The sequence below is a fragment of the Hyperoodon ampullatus genome (genome assembly GCF_949752795.1).
Source record: "Hyperoodon ampullatus genome assembly, chromosome: 6".
NCBI classification, from domain to species: Eukaryota; Metazoa; Chordata; class Mammalia; order Artiodactyla; family Ziphiidae; genus Hyperoodon; species Hyperoodon ampullatus.
The window spans coordinates 113,674,000-113,700,521 of NC_136919.1; the positions used below are offsets into that span (position 1 = coordinate 113,674,000).

At 45.8% G+C, this 26,522-nt stretch overlaps 1 protein-coding gene across 1 annotated transcript in view; it reads right to left on the reverse strand.

Moving 5' to 3' along the window:
- Positions 1-4,988: 4,988 nt before the first annotated feature.
- Positions 4,989-26,522, reverse strand: part of LOC307054186 (tumor necrosis factor receptor superfamily member 10A-like) — a gene marked incomplete at its 5' end in the record, with an annotated part of 37,385 nt that continues 15,851 nt past the window's right edge. The window contains 8 exons of the mRNA XM_079705771.1: positions 4,989-6,996; positions 8,416-8,491; positions 10,611-10,787; positions 11,242-11,273; positions 11,807-12,063; positions 12,843-12,954; positions 13,678-13,791; positions 14,596-14,701. Of these exons, the coding sequence (XP_079561897.1) occupies positions 6,683-6,996; positions 8,416-8,491; positions 10,611-10,787; positions 11,242-11,273; positions 11,807-12,063; positions 12,843-12,954; positions 13,678-13,791; positions 14,596-14,701 (1,188 nt within the window). The 3' untranslated portion in view covers positions 4,989-6,682. The remainder of the gene's footprint in view (positions 6,997-8,415; positions 8,492-10,610; positions 10,788-11,241; positions 11,274-11,806; positions 12,064-12,842; positions 12,955-13,677; positions 13,792-14,595; positions 14,702-26,522) is intronic.

The following is a 26,522-nucleotide window of genomic DNA, read 5'->3' on the forward strand; positions in this document are numbered from 1 at the left end:
TACTCAAAGTTCTCCAGCTGTCTCCATGCTGTCAGTTATAGCACAAGATCCTGGTCTGAATCCATGTGTTGATGTGTCACTTTTTCTGTGACTCTTTGGTATTTAGTGGGGCATTGACATAGTCCTTTGCGGGAAGCATATGAGGTTGCTTTCTAAACCAGAAATTCATTATTTAACATTTGATCTTGTAGCCTGATTTTTTAAAGTTTGCATAATGTATAACCTTCAGTTGTAAAAATGTGTGTGTGTGTGCGTGTATGAGAGAGAGAGACACAGAGAGACTATTCATACATATGGTCAGATAGTACTAAAAGATGAAAAGAACCCAATGTTTGTTTCTTTGGGTTTATTTTTTCTTTTGAATAGGCTATACTTTGTTGTTTCTTTGTATACCTTGTGATTTTTGTTGTTGTTGTTGAAAATTGGACACTTAAATCTTGTAATGTGGTAACTCTAGAGATCAGATTTCCCTCCTTCCCCAGGGTGTTCCTTCTTGCTGTTGTTAGCACAGAGGGTCTGTGTGCTGAGAGTTAAGCCGAGGTGTACACTTAAGGTCTTTTCCAATCTTTTCTGAGCCTGCACCTTTCCCTGGACATGCACAGTGACTTTCCGAATTCTGCACATATGTGGTTTTTGAATGTTCTAGTCCTTAAATATGTGATTCCTAAAAGGGGAAGTAAAGAAAAATGAAAGTAGTGGGGGATAGGGGGAGTAAAAGGCACAAGTCATTTAAATCCCCTGGAAGTTTCTTCAACCAGAAAGGGAGAGGATTACAACAATGATGGTGAGGGTTGCAACAATGGCTTCAGTGCAACAATGGCTTCAATGAGCTTCTGGCTGGAATTCCTCTTTCAGGAATGGGTGTGTCTTGTGATCTAAGAAATTTATAGTAATTTTCTAGGTAGTGCTTCTTATAAATATTTGATTTGTTGGGAGAAATATTTACATAAGAGTAAATTTTCTCATACTAAAGCTTCTTCAAGAAAAAGGGCAGAACATTGTATATTTTAAATTAATATATAAGTTAGACAAGTTTGCTGTAGAACATTAAAATGATACATGTATATTTTAAAGCCCCATTATTTCCCCATTGTCTAGATTTTTACTCTCAACTCATTAGTGCATTGCATTAGATACAGACAGATGAATAGAAAGAAGGAAGGGAGGAAAGTGGGAGTGGATTTGGGATGATTCAATGATGACTGGTCTTCAGTGTAACCTGTATATTCTAATAGTATTTATTACTGCCTATAAACTGCCTGAGAATGCTGCAGGTTAAAACCATAATCTGTAATCCATTTATGAGCGTCAGGAATTAGGAGTGACTTAGACAGGTGGTTCTGGCTCAGGTGACCATGTGTTTCTGGCTCAGGTGACCATGTGTTTGTCTTCCAGATGTCAGCTGGGCTGCAGTCATCCGTAGGACTGACTGGGGCTGGAGGGGCTATTGCCCAGACAACACAATCACAGGTGGTTAATGAAGAAGCCTCGGCTCTCGGCTGGCTGTGGGCAGGAGGCCTCAGTTCCTCATCACAGGACTTCTCCATAGGACTGCTTGAATGTCCTCATGGCATGACAGCAGGCTTTCTCCAGAGAGGGAGCCAAGAGAGAGAAGAAGGAGGAAGCCAGGATGCCTTTTATGATCTAGCATCACAAGTCACATACTGCTACCTCTGCCATATCCTATTTATTAGAGGTGAGTCGCTAATTGCAGCCCATGTTCAGCTATATATCTTGAAAGAAAAATATCAAAGAATTTGTGCACCTGTCTTAAAACCACCACATGTAAATACTATTAATAATCTTATTTTTTCCACTTAACATATTTTGAACATTTTTTAATTTCATTAATTATTTTGCTACAGTATTACTTTTAATAATTCCCTAACATACTGCATGAGTGTTAACACCAGTAATTTAACCAGAACCCCATTGGGAACATTTTAATTATTTTGAAGTTTTTGACATTTGAATAATACTACAAGAAACATTTTGGTGTGCATATGTTCCTATAATCCATGATTTTTTAACTAGGCTAATAGGTAGATTAAAATGGTCATTAGTGTGGAAATGGTTTCAGCGACTCAGAGAATGGAGCAAAAGCCATTTAATAAGACATTGTTTGGACACTCTCCAGGGGGAGGCATGGGGAGGGGTGGAAATCCTGGGAAGTGGTTTGGATCAGCAAGATTCCAGAGCTCCTACAGGATTATAAGGGTAAGTGGAGGAGAGAGACAGCTGTAAAAATGAAAGACCTTTTGCAGTGACTCAGCAGGGAGAGCATGAGGTGCAGCCACAAGGACAGAGAAGAAAGAGGAAACCTGAAGAACAGCAGGCCAGTGATGAGAGGTGGTAAAACCTGGGTATGAGGAATCCAAAAACGGCAGAGATGACTCAGGACACAGGAAAGGGGTGGGTGAAAAGTCACTTAATGCTTTTGTGGAAATCTATTTTTTTTTTTTTTTTTTTTTTTTTGCGGTACGCGGGCCTCTCACTGCTGTGGCCTCTCCCGTTGCGGAGCACAGGCTCTGGATGCACAGGCTCAGCGGCCATGGCTCACGGGCCCAGCCGCTCCGCGGCATGTGGGATCCTCCCTGACCGGGGCACGAACCCGTGTCCCCTGCATTGGCAGGCGGACTCTCAACCACTGCGCCACCAGGGAAGCCCAGGAAATCTATTTTTAAAAATGAGTTTTCTATTTTCTATTTGTCCAATCTCAAGATATTGTGGGTTTAGAAGTTTATATGTATTTAATGAAATTCCAGAGTGAATGTTTAACATCCAGGCCGGGAGGCTGTGTTATCTTCTTTACTGCTTGGCACCCTGGTTATCTCCTTTACTACTTGGGATGAATTTCTGGCCTTTCATACTATTGTTTTTCATTTATAAAATGGACAAGATGACATTTTTCAGATTTGCTTCAAGTTTAAGCTTTCTGAGCAAAGATTGTGGGCCACTTTGTTTAAAGGCTCTTTGAGTGGTAAACATGCCTTAGAAGGTAGAGATTGGCTACCTCCCTGGAGGGATTTAGAGGCTGTCCCCTCCCTGTCAAGGACATGTGCTCACATTCTAGGCTTCTCTCCTCCAAGAGACTTTGTTTCTATTGCAGAGTAAGATATATGATCTTTTTTTTACTGAGGAGGAGAGCAGGGGCAGATGTGTCAACCATCTGTATAAGCTCTGAGTTTCATGATATGGGATTCCTCTCCAGTGGCATAAACCCCACTGCACGCTCAGGAACGTCTGCCTCCACTGCCTCACTCCATGGAGACCTGGGGCTTGGGTAACCGGGGCTAAGTTTGCTTGGCAACTAAACAATCTGATCCTTGATCCGGAAATTGCACGACGTGATGGTGTGTGTATAGTCTGCTAGCATGTATGTTTGTATACATACGTATACACATGTATACATGGACACAAATACATACATATACACATGTATACATGGATACAAATACATACATGCTACCCAGGTCTACACAGACACACAAGGACTCACATATATAACTGTGGCAAGGTAACTTGTTAACTCGCTCGTAGGATCTCAGACCTGTCAGAGTTTCAAACAAAATATTGAGAAATGGGACAGCAGAAGTAGCGGGACGTCTCTTTGAAGATCAGGGTAGAAGGACGGTGACTGCAGCCACCCTGACACTCCCCCAGTCTCTCCCTGCTCTCTCGCTCTGACGAAAGAAGCTGTTATGTGGTGTGCAGCCCTATGGAGAGGCTCACAGCACAAAGACCGAGGGGAGCCTCCTGCCAACTGCCCCCAAGAACTGAATCCTGCCACCACCTTGTGTGTGAGCTTGGAAGCTTGTCCTTCCCCACTCAGGTCTTGCAGTGACCACAGCCCCAGTCTTGTGAGACCCAGAATCAGAGAACCCAACTACGCTGGGACTGGATTCCTGATCCATAGAAATGGTGATGTAATAAAGGCTGTGGTTTTTAAAACACTAAGTTTTAGAGTAATTTCTACTGATACGGGCTTTTACGTATCCTGCAAAACTGCTCAGGTTCACCCCAAGTGGACTGTGAAATAAAGCCTATTGACTGTGGAATATTGCCCCAACACCTTCACCTTCTCACCCCGCAGGCTCCAGTAAAACTTTGACAGACACAGAAACAGATGGAGGCCCAATCAGACTGCCCAGTTCAAGGACAATTCAGATGATTCAATACAAGGGCCTCATACAGGCAAAATTACTTTTCAAGAATTTATTTTAAAGTAATTATAAATTCACCTCTTACTCCTGATTTGTGATCTAAAGTATTTTTCTTCCTAATCCTGATGTAATATGTAATAACTCACAGGCATGGGCAGTGGCAGGAGGGAGGCCCAAGGGCGTGTGCAGCTCTGCACCCAGCACCTTCGCTCTGGGGAGGAGGACAGGGGTGGGACCACGGGGCCGCCCAGGAACTCTAGGTGGGTGGGAGAGCCAGACCCTAAGGTCCAGGGGAAGGGAATTGGGGCTCCATGAGGTTGCAGGGCTGAGCCACTGGGCCCACTGATGAGGATGCAGAAAGGCCAGCGGGGACAGAAAGGGAAGGTGGCCCAGGAGCTGCAGGAGACCCCCAGGTGAGGGGTCACAGAATGACCCCAGCAAGCAGGGCCCCACCCCCCCCTTCCCAGCAGCTCTGTCAGAGCCGGTCTGCACCTCAAGGGAGCCCAGCAGGCCCAGGTGTGGCCCAGAGACATCACCTGCGGAGGCTGTGGGGAAGCCAGGCCAGGCTGGGGTCCCTCCCCCAGGGGAAGGGCAGGGAGGAGAGGGAGGGAGGAGGGGCTGGACTCCAGTCCCCCAGGAGCCTGGTGCCCGGAAATCCATGAGTCAGAGCAGGAGACACACCCATGCAGGGCAAGCTTGAGCCCGAGGCATAAAAGGGAGAAGGATGGAGCGGGTCACACAGCAAGAACACACACCCCATACCTGTGTCACTCAGCACTGTTCTACAGGAGGACAGGAGGATGGAGGAGAAAAGCACACATAAAATTAGATAAAATTGCATATTTAATTTGGTCACGAATTCATAAAAATGCATATTTATATAAAATTATAAAAATTTTAATATAACATTGCATAATTTGGTCACAAATTCATAAACACATGAGTATTTTGTACCTAATGATATTTCTTGTATTGTTTGATATTTCTAACAAAATCTTCAAGAAGGGGTCCTCTCATTGAGAAGAGACTTCAACAGACATCCAATTTTCAAGTAAAACTTCAAAAGTATCATATTTGCACTGGCATAAGGCAATATAGGATGCAAGTTCGTGTTTCTTAAAGATTCTCCTTGGTAAAACACACAGTAAACATGTGAACAAGTGAATATAGCTGACAAACACTGGCAGGGCTAATACTTTAGATGGGCATTCAAGGAAGTCTTCTGAGAAACGGACAAGTGACCCAACACTTGATTGACAAGAATTCATTTATATTTCCCTCTGAAGATGAAGGCAAAGTGGCCTGCACAGAAGGAACAGCAAAGGCAGGAAACACCTGACTTCCAGGAAAGGGAGGGACATCAGGGCCAGGGGCATATAGCACCAAGACCACAGGATCAGCCTTTCTATAAACTCAAGTGGACTCCACATGCTATATCCTGATTTGCCTAAACACTGACAATTCCAGTTTTGGCCACATTAGCCACATCAACCTTAGGGAAGACAACACACAAAGCTTTGAGATGGAATAGACCAAAAACCCCTGAGAATTGCTTCCACCATTAAGTTTTCCTGCAGCAGTTAGAACACTATGGAGAAGGGTTTGATGGAAGAAAGATATTTTTAAAAAGCAGTAAAAGGACCAAACCTTAATATAGCAGCCATTTTAGGTCAATTCTCACAGTATTTAAGAACTGGTATTTTTGGGTGAGTCTCTTCTGCAGAAGGCCAAAGCCTCCAAAGGGGCTAAGATCCTTTATATAGCCAATTCAGATGAACAGGAGGAGGCCCAGGCATGACAGCCCAGTTCACAGACACCAGATACAGGGCTGCACATGGATGCCACTTCTCCTCACTCTCTGCTCACTTGTAAACTCCTACCTATAAAAAATGTTAATATTCACACAGCTATAAAACTGACATGTTTAAAGTGGGCCCTGGAGAAGTCACCAGGCATCCAAAAGTGACCAAACTTCCTTTGAGGGAGAAGATGCTATCAGTGCTCTCCCCACAGTGGGCTTTTTCTCCTTTCCTTTTTTTTTTTCTTTTGCTTTTTTTTTTGTTGTTGTTTTGTGTTTGTTCTTTTGTGCTTTTTGTTGTTGTTGTTTTGTTTTTTTTGCCTCGCAGCTTTTGGTATCTTACTTCCCCGACCAGGGATTGAACCTGGGCCCTCAGCAGTGAAAAACACAGAGTCCTAACCACTGAGCTGCCAGGGAATTTCCTCCTTTTGTATTTCTAATTGTTTTTGATTGCCAGCCCTCATCCAGGTAACCCACATAAGCAACCTATAAACTATATTTACAAAAATTTTTTCATACTTATATAAATACCTACATATAAACATAAATGTACGAAGATTCACAATATGTTTGCACTTTAATGATGTGTATTATGTTACACATCATTAAATGCATACATATCAACATGAATGACAAATACAAATAACAAATACAAATAAAAAGTGCACGTATATTAGGATAAAAAAGTGTCTTCAACTGAAAGACTGAGGTCCTCAAACACTCAGGACACAGCAGAGCCAGCTTCACCATCTTCATAGACATACTTTCCCGAGTCCAGCAGGTGGTCCTGAATTTTCTGCTTTGCCAATCTTAGCCCCAGCTTTTCCAAGGTGTCCAGCAGGGTGTTGACTGAGGCCTCCCGTCCCTTGTTGCTGACCCAAGTATCCAGCATTTCATACAAGGCATCCCGAGGGACCCGGACCCCTTCTCTGACCAGAAGGATCTCATTTTGCGTGAGGCCCAACTTTCTCATGAGTGAATCCCAGGAGTCACACGGCACGATGGTTGCAAAGTCATCAAAGAACCGCCTCAGGCCTAAGTTGGGGGAAGTCACAGAGACAGAATTGGGACAGGCTTCAGAAAGGGCAGAGGAGGGGCTTCCCTGGTGGCACAGTGGTTGAGAGTCCGCCTGCCGATGCAGGGGACACGGGTTCGTGCCCAAGTCCAGGAAGATCCCACATGCTGTGGAGCGGCTGGGCCCGTGAGCCATGGCCGCTGAGCCTGCGCATCCGGAGCCTGTGCTCCGCAACGGGAGAGGCCACAACAGTGAGAGGCCCGCGTACAGCAAAAAAAAAAAAAAAAGAAAGAAAAGAAAGGGCAGAGGACCCTCAGTCAGGCCTAGACCCAGGGTGGGACCTGAGGAGCGCCCCCTGCTGGTGAACCTGCTGCTCTGCGTCCCTGACATGCTTCCCATCAGCAGAGAATCAGGCCACACTGCATGGGCCTCACCTGTGCCCAAGGCACTGCAGGGAGTCCAGGTCTCCAGAGAGTCCTGCCCTAAGGGGGGATGAGGGCCCACCAGGGAGGGGAGATGGACATTATGGAGGGAGAAGGCAGTCTGTGGTAGGAGACAGAGGGCGGGACACAGTGGTGCAACAGACCTCAGAGGAGGGCACCTGCCGTTCTCAAGAGAGTGAGGTCCCCCGGCTGCCACCTCTGCAATGGGGACAGAGCAAGGGCCTGGAGGGAGGAAGGTCTCTGGCCTCACGCCCAGCTCGGCCTCGCTGACTGACACTGTGGCAGAGCTAGATGGGGACAGACTCGGAGCAAGAATTTAACCCATAAAATGGAGCAAACACCACCCACCTCACGGGACTGTACTGGGGATTCAATGAGTTGTGTGTGAAATGCAGTGCACACCACCGTCCATAGGTACATAAGGTGGGCACCGAATACAAATTTGTATTTTCTAACAGCTACACTGAAAAACGTAAAAAGTAACAAGTAATAACTAATTTTCATAAAATAGGGTACTAACTCAATATATTCTAAAAATTTTCGTTTCAACATGTAATCAATATACAACAAACTGTTAATGAGACATATTACAGTCCTTTTTCCTACCAATTCTTTGCAATACAGTATCGAGTTACACTACAGCTCATCAGATTTGGCCACAGGTCAGGTGCTCCACAGCCTCCTGCGGCCACTGGGTGCCCTGCTGGACGGCACAGCCCCTTGGATGCCTCAGGGTGGGCCAACCTGGCCCTGAGCAACAGGGGAGGAGGGAGGATGGGGGGGAGGGAAGGACACGGAGGTGTTAGGGGACACTGCTAGGGGACAGAGGGCTGCAGGGTGGGGAGAAGAAGAGGGGGCAGAGAGGGAATTAGAGTCCCGAAGGTCCAGTGACGAGCCATCCCTGCTCTGAGTTGCCCTAACAGCTATGGGGACAGCAGTTAGGACACTCTCCCTCCTCCCTCCACTCCTGCTCCACTGCCCAGGGAAAGCACTCACTTTCAGTGGGGTCTGCACCGTTTGCTGGAACCAGCAGCCTTCTTCTCGTGTGAGACCCTTCAGCTTCTGCTGGTTCCTGTAAAACACAGTGGAGAACAGCCTTGGTCTTAATCAGGGGTCCTGGATTCCAGAACTGAGCCTAGCAAACATTGTTCTGAAATTCTGGCATATGCAGCCATAAGTGAAACAAAAATACAATGTAGGATATTTGAAGGGAGAAGACAAAATAGTCATTATTTGACATATGATTGTATTCTTACAAAACTCTAATGGTTTAGCAACAATACTTAAATGTGAGTGTATCGATGGATGAATGTTAAAAATTGTAGCAGATAATAAATTATATAAAGAATTACAAGAGTCAGAAAAACTCATAAGGTTACAGAACACTTGTAGTACAAAGACACAGCCTCAATAAGAAATAGGAGAAATTTACCAAAGAAAAACACACATCTAGTTGAGGTATTATAAAACCCTTGACTTGAAAATGCTACCTCTCTTCATAAGAAAAATACAGAATATCTAAAAGATCTCAGTTCTTCCTAGATTAATTTATAAATTAAGGTAATACTGAAAAAATCAGCAGCTAAATCGAGTATAAGGAATGAGATGGTAACTCAGAACAATTCAGGGAGCTCCTCATGTCTTATTTATCACAAAATAAATTCCACTTAGCTTTTTTTTTTAAATTTTATTTCTTTATTTATTTTTGGCTGTGTTGGGTCTTCATTGCTGCATGTGGGCTTTCTCCAGTTGCTGCGAGCTGGGGCTACTCTTCGTGGTGGTGTGCAAGCTTCTCATTGCGGTGGCTTCTCTTGCTGCAGAGCACAGGCTCTAGGTGTGCGGGCTTCAGTGGTTGTGGGATGTGGGCTCAGTAGTTGTGGCTCGTGGGCTCTAGAGCACAGGCTCAATAGTGGCCCATGGGCTTAGCTGCTCCATGGCATGTGGGATTTGCCCGGACCAGGGCTCGAACCCGTGTCCCCTGCATTGGCAGGCGGATTCTATGCTACCAATCACATCATTTAAAAAAAGCCTACCTGGGCTTCCCTGGTAGGCCCGTGCACCGCGATGAAGAGTGTCCCCCACTTGCCACAACTAGAGAAAGCCCTCGCATAGAAACGAAGACCCAACACAGCCAAATAAATTAAAAAAAAAAAAAAAAAAAGACTACCTAAGAATTTTATCTTCTGTTTGATGGACTTTTTTTTTTTTTTTTTTTTTTTTTTGCTGTACGCGGGCCTCTCACTGTTGTGGCCTCTCCCGTTGCAGAGCACAGGCTCCAGATGCGCAGGCTCAGCGGCCATGGCTCACGGGCCCAGCCGCTCCACAGCATGTGGGATCTTCCTGGACTGGGGCACGAACCCGTGTCCCCTGCATCGGCAGGCGGACTCTCAACCACTGCGCCACCAGGGAAGCCCTGATAAAGGACTTTAAAAGCTCTGAGCAATGAAAAATAAATGTATCGATAGATTTAATTAGTTAATATATAAAATTCTGCACATTAAAATACTAAACCAAATGAAAAAACACACATGCATGTACTCATGGGCACAAGAGCATGTCTGCTTAGAAAGACTCTTAACAGACAACAGTCATCTGAAAATAATCAAAACAAAAAACATACAAGTTTAAGTCAGTTTTTTGCTTGTTACCAAAAAAGAAATATATTAATCTCATATCAAAACTATTGAAATGATATGACCCCAAACGTCTGTGTGTGTGTGTGTGTACAGTGAAAAATACTTCTATACGTTGACAAAGAGATTCTACTTCTACTAGGAAGCCACCCCACAAATATGTCTATTCATTGAGACAAATACTAATTTTCAAATAGATTCAACTTAATAATAATTTTGAAATAAATGTGAAATTCCTAACGTGATGAGGAATGGCTTAAAAGCATGTAACAATCACACAGAAAAATATCATGTAGCTTTAATTCCGTCACTGAACAATCATGGGAGTGACCACTCTGGCTATTCTAGACACCAGGAATGTGGTGAGAACAAGACAGATGATAAGTAGCGTAAGAGCTGCCAGTCGACCATAGCAGGGGGTGGGCTCTCTTCCCCTCCATGACCATGATTTCCCTCCGTCACCACTTCCCCATGGGACGGGAGACCTGACCAGCATCAGCCTTTCCCTGTTTCTCCCGTAGTCCTGGGCAAGCAGAAGGGCCAGGGCACCACACTCACCAGCAGACGCTTTGCTTCCCCCTGGGACTGGGCCGTGACATCTGTTGGCTTCACCTGCTCTTCTACCTCCTGCTCAGGGACCAGATCAATCAGCGACTCTCTGTTGATCAGCATATTGTTGTGGGCATTGTCCAGACTCCCAGGACCTTTTAAGGGATGTGAGCGCCAGAAGAGGACCTTGGGAAGGCAAAGAGCTGACTCAGGAGTCCATACCCACAGATCCATGTAGTGTCTGCGGGGGACATTGTGGGTTTTGCCTCTCCACCTAATCCCATGCTGTGCCCCCCAGGTGGGTACAGGCTCAGCACATCCAGGGCTCTGCTGATGGCACCTGGACCCTAGTGCTGTGCTCAGGGGGGTTCAGCACCCCTTCCTGACACCCTCCATGCCCCAGGGTGCATCCAGCGTTATGGGGTGAGGGTGCCTCACAAGCAGTAAGAGGGACGGGCTGCTAACCAGCCTTAGGGTTGCTCTCAACAGGCCAGTTGCTCTCCTACAGTCAGCCCAGAGCTCCTACGCCACTTGAGAGAGCCAGGGACAACAGCATAGGACAAATTGGGGACTGTGTCCACCCAGGGCCAAGCAGTTACTGAGGGCCTGATGCCACCAGGTCCTGGAGAAACCAACTCACTTTGTCCATGCACTTAGGGTCCACACCACGACCTAGAAGAGAAGAGGCATCCACCTGAGCAGTGGGGAGGGCCCTCTTGCAGCACCTCCCTCCCCAGGGACAGTGCTAGGGACAGGGTGTGGGCTGGGGGCTCAGACACTGAACAAGGAGCCCCGGGCCTGGTGACAGGGAGCGGGCCATTCCAAATCTGGAGAACCCTCGGGGAGGGAGAAGAGAAGGGGGAAAATGAAATCCATGTAAAATCTCTGTAGGGTTCTGCTGAACGACCCTCTCCCCTGACTCTTGTCACCCAGTCAAGGTGCTGACCACCTCTCTGCCCCGGCTGGGGGTCCTAAAGCCATTAAGAACTGACCCTGCCCCCAGCTACACCATACTTGGCCAGGGGGAAGAGGGGACCGTCAGCTGAGATGGGGGACTCATGTGATCCCGGCTTCGTAGGAGCAGGTGAGGTGGGAGGTGGAGGGGGATCCCGGGGAACAAGATCAGAGCCAAGCCAGGGGGAACAGGAGGATTGGGGAGATGGAGCAGGGGGCCAGCACCTCCCCCTTCCCTCCTAGAACCTCACCTTTAATGAGGAACCTCCAGATAACAAGTCCAGTCAGCAGCAGGACACAGACAGCCACACTTCCAGTTACAGATTCGATCACCAGCTTTGAAGTGCCTGAGGAGGGAGAGGGAGTGGTGGACAGTCTTGGACGCATGGTCACTGTCTCACCAGGAACCGGGGCCTCCCCACTGGCCTGGGTACCTGATTTTCGGTCCATACATTTGAGGTCGCTGAAGGGGCTACAGGGCGTGGCCACGACCATCCCATCAGGGCACCTGGGTACAGACACAGGGAGGATATGAAGAGGATCCGTCAGGGAAAGCTGGCCAGATGAGGAGAACGAGGGAGAAAACTCCCACCTGCAGTACCCTGACCAGCCAGTGCAGGAGGGACAGGCTTCTCCTGTCTGCAGGGCTGGGTTCCCTCACTACCCCTTGTTGGGTGGGAGAAGGATCTGGGCTGTGCACTTCAGGCCCCAGGGCTCCTGCTGAGTGTTCAGAGCTGCCCCTTCAGGAGCTGGGCCCCTGGGAGGGGGCATCTCATCCAAGTCAAGGGTCAGAAGGGTTTGGGCACAAGCCAAGCCTCATCCTCCAGTCAAGCTTTAATACAAGGACCCTCTTGTCCTCCACCTGTTGACTCTTCCTACCAATCACAGCCAGCACGGGAGCATCAGAGAAGACCTAATTACTATTGGCCTCTAAATCCCCAAATAGGAAAGATTCAGATCTTATTGGGGAACAAGGGCTGGATGTGAGGCCAGCTGAGTTGGCTCGGGTTTTATGGGAACCTTGAAGGAGCACACATATGGCCTCATTATGACTTTTGTCTGTGGTGGACACTTGTCTTTCTAGGCTCCTTCTGAGGAGGTGTGGGAAGGGGGCCCTGGGGAAGGACACACAGAGTGATGAGGAGGGGCTGCTGCATGCTCAGGAGACCCCACAGGCACAAGGGAGCCCTGAGGACGTAGGAGGGGCTGCATGGAAACTGGAGAAAGGGGTACAAGGAAACTGGGGGTCTCTGTGGGTTGGGAGCCCCCTAGGCTCCCATGTCTCACCGGGTGCTGCACTTGTAGCAGAATTCAGGTGCATCTTCTCTACGGAAAGTGCCAGGTTTGCACTGACACTCAGTGTCCTTGGTTGAGGTGCACGGACTTTTCTCTTCTTCCCCTGGAGACCAAAGATAAGGTTTTGGGGGGGTGTTTCCCTCACGTGTCTCTCAACCATTCTTCACCACCCAGATCTCCACCCACTCAGTTCTACTCAGTTCAGGAAGTAATTTGGGGGCCATTTTCTGCAGCAACACACACAGACCATCCAAAGGACAGCCACTGTTCACGTGTCACCAATAGAGGCATATAAAAGGGACCATGTGTCATTACAGATTACATCAGGATTGGGAAGAAAAAGGTTTTAGATCACAAATCAGGAGCAAGAGCCGGGGTGGGGCGGGGTGGGGTGTAATATGAGACACTCTGGATGGAGAGGACCACTTGGGTGACTTCCCAACACCTGGCCCTGCTGGTCATGAAGGCTGAGAGAGGCCGAGATCCTGGAGCAGAAGTCACAGGGCTCACAGGGGCGCGGCCCAGAACCAGACTCGCCACACAGCTCAAACCCAGCCCTGTCCCACTCAACCAGGCCTCCCGTGCTGTCACTAACCAGCCCCTCCGTCAAGGGACACATTACTCCCCGCCTTCCAACTGATGCTCTGAAAGACTTCCCTACCAGGTGGCATACGTTATACAAATAATTTCTGTTTTCATTTATTTTACTGACCTAAGACAGGGTAGGATGAAGACCTAGCTGGGCTGGAAATCAGGTTTCTGACTCCCTGTTCCATTCAAATCCCATCTCATCACCCAAATGTAGGCATGGGGACATGTTCTGTACCTGATTTGCAAATCCTACAGAGTAAGCAAGAAGAGAGGGTGTTTGAATAATTGGTGTAATCCACCTTATCCGTGCACGGTGTACAACCTCCACTGGCTTCCTCCATATGGAACCCTGGGAAGGAAGGGAAAAGCTGGTGAGTAAATCCCCACAGGATTCCCAGAGGCTGGCAGTGTGGACAGCGCTGCCTCTTTCGGCCATCAGTGGAATCCACACGGGGAACTCTCCTTGACCTGGCTTTAATCTTTTGATTCTACATCTACCACATACCTTAGACCAGTACTGCCAACAGGAATATATTACAAGCCACACATAAAAGTCACATTCATAGTTGGCACATTAAAGAGTAAAAAGAAAGAGGCAATATCCAACATAGTATCATTTCAACGTGTATCAATATAAAAGAGTGAGATTTTTACTTACTTTAACACCTCACTAAAAAAATAAAACTCATGCTCCCTTCACAGTGTTCAGGGTCTGTGGCCTCCTCCCACCTGTCCCGGTGACCTCTCCACCCTCCACTCACCCCAGCTGCCCCCTAGCTTTGCTCAAACAAGCCCAGCCCTGCCCCCTGGGGTGACAGTTCCCGGGGCCCTCTTAGGAGCACTCTACCTGGCTCTCTGCACCAAAGTCACCATCCCCAGGAGGCCTCACCAACCCCGACTCTGTCCCACCCATCACTCAATTATCCTCATGGTTCCTATCTCATCTCTCTGACTGTCACATTTGTCCATCTGTCTGGGTACCATCCTAGGAGGAGGGTTCCAGGAGGGTGGGGGTCTCATGCCCTCCACTGGCACATGGAAGACTTCCAGTAAATGCCTGTGGAATAAGAGCCAGGAACTGCTGGGGTCAGAAGACCAGAAGGACTTGGAGACAAGGGTGGGGTAAGGGTTGGAGATCAGTCTTAGAACGTACCTGGTGCACACAGCTTCCCTGAGGGGCTGCGTTTCCATCCCTGCAGGGCAGTTAATTGCTGGTGAAATTTTTCCTGCCTTATGGGCATGGCTGAAGCAGCTGCAATCTGTGGAGACAAAGCAGGGACAGGCATGAGTGGCTTCCAGACTCTCATCCCTCCCAGGATGCATCCCACAGTCCCTTGACCACAGCCTGCAAGACGAAACAGAACTGGGGCCTTTCTTCCAGCTATAAACTCTCATTCTTTTCATGTTTGTCCCCTGGCCTTTTGTGCTACCAAGTAACTTACACTTAAATTTTTTTCCTGGTATTCCTTTCTCTTATAATAAAATAAAATATGTTTATTCCAGAAAGTATGGTCAAGGAAACATTTTTTATAAGAAGACAGAAACCACAGGGATCCCCCCAGTTAGAGAAAACATCCATTATTTTGTGTCTTTACTTCTTCTATTTGACCATATGTGTAATACTCTCAGGCTCTCTCTCTTTCTTTCTCACGTGCGCGTACGTGCGCGCACACACACATTTTCACAAATGAGTCTTACTATGCACACACTTTTTCAAAATCAGGATACAGAATCACAGTTGAGTAAGGAACTTTTGGCTTTAACCGGACAAGCTGTCCTGGAAAGGAAGCTGTTAGCGTTCCACATAATGAGTCACACGGAGGAAGAAGAAATAGCAATACAGGGTTTTGAGATGAGTCTCCGTGCAAACAATGACACAATGGGGCCAGTCGAAAAAATTTGAATGGGGTCTGAGGATTTGATGGGGATTAACGTGTTGATGTTAGTGTTCTGATGTTGAAGGCTGTGTTGTAGTTTTGGGGGAGAATGTCCTCATTTGTAGGAAATATACATTCAAGTATTCAGTCATGGGCTCTATCATATCAGCAGCTATTTTTCACATGGTACAGGAAAAAAGGGGGGGCGGTTTGTATAGTCTTTGCAACTTTGCTTTAACCTGGGAGTGACAAAATAGAAAGTGAAATTAAGGGAAAAAGAAAAAGAAAGAAAGAAAAACACAGTTCAGATGAAAACAGCTTATGTTGAGCCCAGTTCAACTGCCTGGATCTAAACAAGATAAAATGCAGCTCTCTTCCACAGAAAAGCCTGTCAAGTATTTGGGGACAGCTAAGCCCACATATGTCCTCTAAGTTGTCCCTTCCCCAGGCTGGGCCTCCTCTGACTCCCCACAAGTTGGTGGAATCTCCTTTCCCTGCCTTCACAGTCCTATTCCCTCCTCTCTTTCCTGGTTCTTCTCTCACAGGCTGTCTCCCTCAATGTTTTATTATGAACATTTTCATGCATCCAACAAAGTTTAAAGATCTGTACAGTAAACTCTCATATACTCACCACCTAGATTCGGTAACTAATATTTTGCTATGTTTGCTTTATCACATATTTCTTCCTTTTTTTAAATTAATTAATTTATTTTTATTTATTTTTGGCTGCGTTGGGTCTTCGTTGCTGCACGCAGGCTTTCTCTAGTTGTGGCTCTCGCGGGCTCTAGAGCGCAGGCTCAGTCGTTGTGGCGCACAGGCTTAGCTGCTCCACGGCATGTGGGATCTTCCCGGACCAGGGCTTGAACCCGTGTCCCCTGCCTTGGCAGGCGGATTCTTAACCACTGCGCCACCAGGGAAGCCCCATATTTCTTTCTTTATCCATCCCTCTGTCCATTCTCCTATGTGTCTTATTTTTATGATGAAATTCACGTCTGCAACTCAATACTTCAGCATTGTCAGTCACTTGAGCTCCATATTTCTTTACAGTTTTTTTCAGTGTTAAGATTTACAAAGAAGGAAATGCATAATTCTTAAGGGTACCATTCAAATAGTTTTTAAAAACGCATACACTTGGGAAACCCAAACCCTCTATCTAGATCCTGGAAATTAGCATTACTACAGAACATTCCTTCACACCCCTTTCTAGGTTATCCTAATCTCCTATGTGACTCCAAGAGGAAGTGGCCTTCATCAGGTGGAGGAAGGTCTCTTCTGCCCTGACATAATGAGAGGTTTTATCATGACAGGGAGGTTAAGTGTTGTCGAATGCTTTTTCTGCAACTGTTAAGCTGTTCATATAGTTTTTCTCCTTCATGGTGGTAGCATAGTGAAACACACTGATTCATTTTCAGATGTTATTCCTGTGATAAACCCCACTTGGTCATGGCATGTTTTCTTCTTTAAATATTCCTGAATTTAGTTTACTATTTGTTTTGTTAAGGAATTTTGCCTCTGTTTTTAGGAAGGATATTGAAGGGTATTAATATTTTTCTTTTCAAATGTTTTTGTCAGGTTTCACTATTAGGGTTATACTGGGCTTAGAAACTACTAAAGCACTCTTATGTTGCCTGAAGGAATTTGTGTAAGATTTTTGTCAGTTCTTTTACTGTTTGTATTTTTGCCCCCTCCCCCTGCTGCCTAATCTGGGGTCTCCTGGTCATTCACTCCCCGTCTCAGAGATCTCATGGCTCCTTGAAAATCTCTACTGGCACTTGAGGAATCAAAACCACAGCACTGTGGTGCCCCATTTTTACTTCTTAGACTAGCAAAGAATTAAAGTTTAGTGTGGCAAAGGCGTAGGGAAACAGGCACACTTGTGGACTCTCGGTGTGAGGTAAAATGGTCCAGCCTTCTTTTGGAGGCCAGCTTATCCTTAACTAAACAAAAGTGTAAAATTAGCTAACCTGCTGACAGCAATTCCACTTCTAAGGAGTTACCTAACAGACAATGCGCATGGCCACACGGATACTTGACAGTGCCTACAGGCACCCAGAGCCATTCGTCAAGCAGTGTTCAAGTGAGTCCTACCTATGGTAAACTGATATTTTAAAAACTAATTCTATATTTTTTTGTGAATACAAAACGTTATTTCTTTTCTGATTTTTAGTACTAATTTGTACCATGCAAAGTACACATTTTCATGATTCCTGTAACCTTGTTAGGCCCTTAATTTTTTTTTTTTTTCCTGTGAACATATAAGAAACTTCGAAAAGAGCCTCAAACAACCTGAGAAAGCAGTGGAAGTAGGCACATTTTTTTTCCATAGTGAGTTTCTTTAGGATGCACACCGATAGTGCTAAATCGCCCCCAGAGCCTCCAGCTAGCCTCCTAAAGAAGTGGGGAGGGGGCTTCCCTGGTGGCGCAGTGGTTGGGAGTCCGCCTGCCGATGCGGGGGGTGCCCCGGTCCGGGGGGATCCCGCATGCCGCGGAGCGGCTGGGCCCGTGAGCCGTGGCCGCTGAGCCTGCGCGTCGGGAGCCTGTGCTCCGCGGCGGGAGGGGCCGAGGCGGTGAGAGGCCCGCGTACCGCCCCCCACCCCAAAAGAAGTGGGGAGAATCTGGTCCCAACTGTGGGTTGATTGATGGTTTCTACACAGCACCCATAAATTGCAACAAACAGCAAGCAACGTTAAAGGTTGCTCCCCTTTCAGGGAAAAGGAAATTCAAAGGTGTTTAAGGCAGTGGTGGGGGAAGGCGGGGACCTACACGGTTAATCGATTTACAAAGGACACGTTTTAAAAGTTAAACGTAGTGCAAAATAAAAAGAAAGAAAGAGTGAGGAGGATCGGAGGAAGGAAAGGGGAAGAGAAAGAAAAGGCGATCTGTCTGTCGCTCGCTGATGCTCCCCTGGGACCAATCTGGAGGCCAGACCCTCCAAGGACCCGGAGGCGGAGAGCGGGCTCTTCTTCTTCGGGGCCGCAGGTAGACGCTGCCAGCCCCGGATCCGCACCCCGCCACCCCCTCACCCCATGTACTTGGACTTCGCCCGGGCGGGTCCTGCCGGGACATGCCCAGCCGTGTCCCGCCGCCCACCCCTCGCCCCCGCCCTTTTCCGGCCACGGAGAGCGCCATGTGGAGCCGGGACTCGCGGCGGGGACTCACCGACAGCAGGACAACCCGGACGACGAAGATGAGAACCGAGGTGCCCCGCAGCCGAGGCCTGGGATCGAGAGCGCGCCCTGCCCGGGTGCTCGAGACGGCCTGTGTGCTCTGTGCCCGCTGCCCCGTGCGGTCGCGGGGCGCTCGCTGTCCAGGTCGCCGCGGAGTGACAGCTGGCAGAGCCATCAGGAATGAAAGTGTGCTTCGTGGAGCACGGGATCGTCCTGCCGCCTGCGGGTGCGCGGGGCAGGGTAATGACTCAGTCGGACGCTAGCTTTACACCGGCCTGGGGTTGCGCCACCCGCGGGGGCGAATGAGCTACGCCTTCCGTCGAGTTGACGTAAACATTCACCACTTTAGCCAATCGCGTGTGGCTCAGGAGAGGAGCCCAGAGACCTTGAGGGCCCCTCTGTTTCATAGAGGAAACTGCCTGCTTTGGCGGCTGATACCCGGGGATGCGGTTTTTCATCAAGGGTAAGGTCTGTGCCTTTGGGAGGTGGGGACAGGGCACTTCCCACAGGCTCTGTTGTGACCCGGGCTGTGAGATTCAGAATCTGCGTTCAAGGCGGGTCCTGACCCTGCCCCTTTGCGGGGCAAATGCCTCACCCGTTCATAAACCCTGAACCACCTGTCTTCTGACTACCGCTTTCTGCCCACTCTCAGCTTCTGCTCCTCCCCGCCCCCCCCTCCATTGACCAGGGCCCCAAGGAGGCCAGAGAACAGGCACTCCCAAGAAGGAGACCCCCCGAGAGTCTGCGGAGCGCCTCCAGCCCCGCTTGGCAAAGAGTGGATGCCCTGCACGTATTGTAGGGGTGTGAACTAAGAAATCTTGAATTGTTAGAAAAATCAGTAGACTGCCAGACTCACTTGCACTTTCTGAGATTTAAGTGCTTAGAGAATGAGACAGACCTGGAGGGATTTTTTGCCCTGGGCCTATTCGCGTAATTAATGTTAATGATCAATTTACTATCGAATTGCAAATAAGTATTTATTTAAAGGCAAAGGATACACACTATATTTTCCTGTTGCGAACTCTACTTTTTAAGGACCTTAATTATCATTAGCATGGCTGTATAAATTTACTTTCATCACGTTTGTTTTATAAACCTGAAGTTCTACCTGATAGAACATTTGGACCCTGGTGAATACCCGCTCAGGGTTCCCAGCATCTTCCTCTACCCTCTCTCTCACCCTCCAGTGTCTGGGTTGGGCCTCTGATATCTGTGGGCTCTTGCCGTGGACTCCATGGTGCTGTTCCCAAGCCCGAGTCTGTCCCCCATTCTTCACTGGTGCTGGGCTCTCTATCCTAGGGGTGTGTGAGCATTTACGACACAATGCAGGTACAAATACTTTGTTAGAAAAATAAAAAAATGTTCCATCAAAGTCTGTTATGGCACCTTTCAGATATAATGATGCAAAATAAAGAGAAAGGAACCTTTATTATGAAAATCTCTTCCACTGAAAGGAATAATCTATTCACGGTGAGCCTGGTTCAGAGCAGAGTAAGTCATCCTCCTCTTCCCTCTATGCCTTTCCTTTCTTTCCTTCATCATTTTGCGCCACAGGCCTACTTCCTATTAGGATGTTGCAGATTGGGAACCTGTACTGTTCTGTCCTGTGCTGCACGGTGGTAGTGGTGGGGTGAAGTGGTGGGGGGGACCACAACAGGGAGGTGTTCAGGAAGCTGCCCCCTCAGAAGCCTGGTGAGGGCCCAGAAGCCTGGTAGGGAAGTGCTTTTGTATTTGCTATTTGTCACAGCAAGGCCCCCAACCAGACCCTATATTTGATTTTTTTTTCTTTTTTTTAAATTGCAGACCAGAAAACCAACATGTCCACTGGAGACCTCTGGGTTCTAATCATCCCTGAGTCAATAAATCCCTGTGTGACTTGAGGAAAGTTTTTTTAAATTAAAAACATTTAAAAAATATTTTACACACTGCCCCTTGACCCTGGTGGCCTGAGGCAGGTCTTCTAGTAACAGTCCAACTAGAGGAAGGGGAGTCTAAGCTGGTCCTGGGGAGGGGAGCTGCCAGAGAGAATCCAAGGCAGATTGGATGGAACTGATGACTCAGGCTGGTGGAGGTCTTGGGTACCCCCAGCCTCGTCACCTACCATGGCACTGAGAACAAGAGGAAGAAAGAGACATTCGAACCAGCCAGAGGAAATCCTCCCCAGCCCCTGTGCTAAAGCCCACAGTCATGGAGCTGTCTCTGAGTCTCTTAACTCTCCGTTTGCGTACAGTCCTTTTTTCTTTCCTTTTTGCCTTTTGACCCTCTTCACCCATTTCTCCACCCCCACCCCCAACCTGCCCTCCCCACCTCTGGCAACCATCAATCTGTTCTCTGTATCTGTGAACTTGATTTGGGGTTTTTTGGGGTTTTGTTTTTTGATTTTTTTTTAAAGATTTTATATGTAAGAAAGATTATATTGTATTCTCTTTCTCTGTCTGGTTTATTTCACTTAGGATAATGCCCTCAAGGCCCATCCATGTTTTCACAAATGGCAGGATTTCATTCTTTTTATGGTTGAATAATAGTCCATTGTGTGTATGTGTGTGTGTGTGTGTGTGTGTGTGTGTGTATATATATATATATATGCCACAATTTCTTTATCCATTCATCTATTGATGGACACTTAGGTTGTTTCCATATCTTGGCTATTGTAAATAATGCTGCTATGAACATGGGTGTGCAGATATCTTTTCCAGTTAGTGTTTTCATTTTTTTCAGATAAATACCCAGAAGTAGAATTGCTGGATCATATGGTAGTTTTATTTTTAATGTTCTGAGGAACCTCCATAATTTTTCATAGTGGCTGCACCAATTTACCATCCTACCAAGAGCGCACAGGGGTTCCCTTTTCTCCACTGCCTCACCAATACTTGTTATTTCCTGGGTTTTTTTGATAATAGCCATTCTAACAAATTTGAGGTGATATCTCATTGTGGTTTTGGTTTGCATTTCCCTGATGATTAGTGATATTAAACATCTGTTCATGTACCTGTTGGCCATCTGTATGTCTTCTCTGGAAAAATATCTTTCAGATCTTCTGCCAATTTTTTAATTGGATCGTTTGGTTTTTCTTATTGAGTTGTATGAGTTGCTTATATATTTTAGATATTAGCCCTTTATGAGATATATGATTTGCAAACATTTTCTCCGATTCAGCATGTTGCCTTTTTGTTTAGTTGATGGTTTCCTTTGCTGTGCAGAAGCTTTTTAGTTTGATGTAGTCCCACTTGTTTATGTTTGCTTTTGTTGCTTTTGCTTTTGGTGTCAGATTCAAAAAATCATTGCCAGGACCAATGTCAAGGAACTTACTGCCTATGTTTTCCTTCTAGGAGTCTTATGGTTTCAGTTCTTATGTTCAAATCTTTAATCCATTTTGAGTTAATTTTTGTGTATGGGGTAAGATAGCGGTCCAGTTTCGTTCTTTTGCACGTGGCTTTCCAGTTTTCCCAACACCATTTAGGAAACAGAAGTCCTTTCCCCATTGTATATTCTTGACCCCCTTGGCATAAATTAATTGACCATATATGCATGGGTTTATTTCTGGGCTCTCTATTCTATTCCACTGATCGATGTGTCTGTTTTTATGTCAATACCATACTGTTTAATTACAATAACTTGGAAATATAGTTTGAAATCAGGAAGCAGGATGCCTCTAGCTATGTTCTTCTTTCTTAAGACTGTTTAGGCTATTCGGGGTCTTTGGTGGTTCCATACAAATTTAAGATTATTTTATTTATTTATTTACTTATTTATTTAATGTTTATTTTAATTTTTTATTACTCGTCCATTTTATACACATCAGTGTATACACGTCAATCTCAATCTCCCAATTCATCCCAGCCCCACCCCCACCCCACCGCCGCTTTCCCCCTTGGTGTCCATACGTTTGTCCTCTACATCTGTGTCTCAATTTCTGCCCTGCAAACCGGTTCATCTGTACCATTTTCTATGTTCCACATATATGCGTTAATATACGATATTTGTTTTTCTCTTTCTGACTTACTTCATTCTGTATGACAGTCTCTGGATGCATCCACATCTCTACAAATGACCCAATTTCGTTCCTTTTTATGGCTGAGTAATATTCCATTGTATATATGTACGACATCTCCTTTATCCATTCATCTGTCAATGGGCATTTAGGTTGCTTCCATGTCCTGGCTATTGTAAGTAGTGCTGTAAAGAACATTGGGGTGCATGTGTCTTTTTGAATTATGGTTTTCTCTGGGTATATGCCCAGTAGTGGGATTGCTGGGTCATATGGTAATTCTATTTTTAGTTCTTTAAGGAACCTCCACACTGTTCTCCATAGTGGCTGTATCAATTTACATTCCCACCAACAGTGCAAGAGGGTTACCTTTCCTCCACACCCTCTCCAGCATTTGTTGTTTGTAGATTTGCTGATGATGCCCATTCTAACTAGTGTGAGTTGATACCTCATTGTAGTTTTGATTTGCATTTCTCTAATAATTAGTGATGTTGAGCAGCTTTTCATGTGCTTCTTGCCCATCTGTATGTCTTCTTTGGAGAAATGTCTATTTAGGTCTTCTGCCCATTTTTGGATTGGGTTGTTTGTTTTTTTAATATTGAGCTGCATGAGCTATTTATATATTTTGGAGATTAATCCTTTGTCCGATGATTCATTTGCAAATATTTTCTCCCATTCTGAGGGTTGTCTTTTCGTCTTGTTTATGGTTTCCTTTGCTGTGCAAAAGCTTTTAAGTTTCATTAGGTCCCATTTGTTTATTTTTGTTTTTATTTCCATTACTCTAGGAGGTGGATCAAAAAATATCTTGCTGTGATTTATGTCAAAGAGTGTTCTTCCTATGTTTTATAGTGCCCGGTCTTACATTTAGGTCTCTAATCCATTTTGAGTTTATTTTTGTGTATGGTGTTAGGGAGTGTTCTAATTTCATTCTTTTACATGTAGCTGTCCAGTTTTCCCAGCACCACTTATTGAAGAGACTGTCTTTTCTCCACTGTATATCCTTGCCTCCTTTGTCATAGATTAGTTGACCATAGGTGCATGGGTTTATCTCTGGGCTTTCTATCTTGTTCCATTGACCTATGTTTCTGTTTTTGTGCCAGTACCATATTGTCTTGATTACTGTAGCTTTGTAGTATAGTGTGAAGTCAGGGAGTCTGATTCCTCCAGCTCCGTTTTCTCCCCTCAAGACTGCTTTGGCTATTCGGGGTCTTTTGTGTCTCCGTACAAATTTTAAGGTTTTTTGTTCTAGTTCTGTAAAAATGCCATACCTAATTTGATAAGGATTGCATTGAATCTGTAGATTGCTTTGTGTAGTATAGACATTTTCACAATATTGATTCTTCCAATCCAAGAACATGGTACATCTCTCCATCTGTTGGTATCATCTTTAATTTCTTTCATCAGTGTCTTATAGTTTTCTGCACACAGGTCTTTTGTCTCCCTAGGTTGGTTTATTCCTAGGTATTTTATTTTTTTTGTTGTGATGGTAAGTGGGAGTGTTTCCTTAATTTCTCTTTCAGATTTTTCATCATTAGTGTATAGGAATGCAAGAGATTTCTGTGCATTAATTTTATATCCTGCAACTTTACCAAATTCATTCATTACGTCTAGTAGTTTTCTGGTGGCATCTTTAGGATTCTCTATGTATAGTATCATATCATCTGCAAAGAGTGACAGTTTTACTTTTTCTTTTCCAATTTGTATTCCTTTTATTTCTTTTTCTTCTCTGATTGCCGTGGCTAGGACTTCCAAAACTATGTTGAATAATAGTGGTGAGAGTGGACATCCTTGTCTTGTTCCTGATCTTAGAGGAAATGCTTTCAGTTTTTCACCATCGAGAAGGATGTTTGCTGTGGTTTGTCATATATGGCCTTTATTATGTTGAAGCAGGTTCCCTCTATGCCTACTTTCTGGAGAGTTTTTATCATAAATGGGTGTTGAATTTCATCAAAAGCTTTTTCTGCATCTATTGAGATGATCATATGGTTTTTATTCTTTAATCCGCTTGTCTGCTGATGGGTGGGGCTGGGTTCCCTCCCTGTTGGTTGTTTGGCCTGAGGTGACCCAACACTGGAGCCTACCTGGGCTCTTTGGTGGGGCCAATGGCGGACTCTTGGAGGGCTCACACCAAGGAGTATTTCCCAGAACTTCTGCTGCCAGTGTCCTTGTCCCTTGGTGAGCCACAGCTGCCCCCCACCTCTGCAGGAGACCCTCCAACACTAGCAGGTGGGTCTGGTTCAGTCTCCTATGGGGTCACTGCTCCTTCCCCTGGGGCCCAATGTGCACACTACTTTGTGTGTTCCCTCCAAGAGTGGAGTCTCTGTTTCCCTCAGTCCTGCTGAAGTCCTGCAATCAAATCTCGCTAGCCTTCAGAGTCTGATCCTCTAGGAATTCCTCCTCCTGTTGCCAGACCCCCAGGTTGGGAAGCCTGATGTGTGGCTCAGAACCTTCACTCCAGTGGGTGGACTTCTGTGGTATAAGTGTTCTCCAGTTTGTGAGTTACCCACCCAGCAGTTATGGGATTTGATTTTATTATTATAGCGCCCCTCCTACCATCTCATTGTGGCTTTGCCTTTGCCTTTGCATGTGGGGTATCTTTTCTGGTGAGATACAGTGTCTTCCTGGCGATGATTGTTCAGCAGTTAGTTGTGATTCCAGTGTTCTCGAAAGAGGGAGTGAGAGCACGTCCTTTTACTCTACCATCTTCCTTACCTCAAGTGTCAAGATCATTTTTTTCTATTTCTGTGAAAAATGCGATTGAAATTTTGATAGGGATTGCATTGAATCTGTAGATTGTTTTGGGTATATGAACATTTTAACAATATTGATTCATCAATTTCATTAACATTTACTATTCTTCCATTTATTTGTCTTCTTCAATGTCTTGTAGTTTTCAATATACAGATCTTTCACTTCCTTTGTTAAATTTATTCCTAGGAATCTTATTCTTTTTGATGCAATTGTAAATGACATTATTTCCTTAATTTCTCTTTCTGAGGGTTTATTATTAGTGTAAAGATATACAGTAGATATTTATATCAATAAAGATAACTTTATTGAATTCATTTATTAATTCTAAGAGTTTTTGATGGAGTCTTGAGGGTTTTCTATATATAATATCATGTTCTCTGAGAATAGTGACAGGTTTTTGGTTTTTTTTTTTCTCTCACTGTTGTGGCCTCTCCTGTTGCGGAGCACAGGCTCCGGACGCGCAGGCTCAGCGGCCATGGCTCACGGGCCCAGCCGCTCCGTGGCATGTGGGATCTTCCCAAACTGGGGCACGAACCCGTGTCCCCTGCATCGGCAGGTGGACTCTTAACCACTGCGCCACCAGAGAAGCCCCAATAGTGACAGTTTTACTTCTTTCTTTCGTATTTGTTTTTTTTTTAACATCTTTATTGGAGTATAATTGCTTTACAATGGTGTGTTATTTTCTGCTTTATAACAAAATGAATCAGCTATACATATACTTATATCCCCATATCTCCTCCCCCTTGCGTCTCCTTTTCTTTCCTATTTGGATGCCTTTTATCTCTTTTTCTTGCCTAATTCCTCTGGCTAGGACTTGTAGTACTATGTGGATAAAAGCTGTGAGAGTGGGCATCCTTGTCTTATTCCTGATCTTAGAGGAAAAGTTTTCAGATTCTTGTGAATTATGCCACGCATAGAACTTCCAGATAAGGAAGACACATCTAGATCAGCAAAGGGTAACTACTGCCCTTTAGTTACAATTGAAAAACATTACACAACATTCAAATACCACTCGGCTGCTCTCAGACCTCTCTTGTGAGCGAACTATGCTTTCAAAAGCCCAGTCATATGTGGAACCCTCCCCTTTTGGGGAAGGACACAGAGAGGAAGCCACAAGAGTGAATCTACTTTTCAGGAGGGCAGTAGTTGTGACGCTCATTACTCTTTCTCCCGGGGCAGACGTGACTCGGATGGGTGACCTCATGTGTCACCCCATCACCTCTTTTGGGCATCTTTTCATGGACAGATTCCTCCCTGTCCTTAGCTGCAGTCAAGAGCCAACCAGGACAATGCTGGA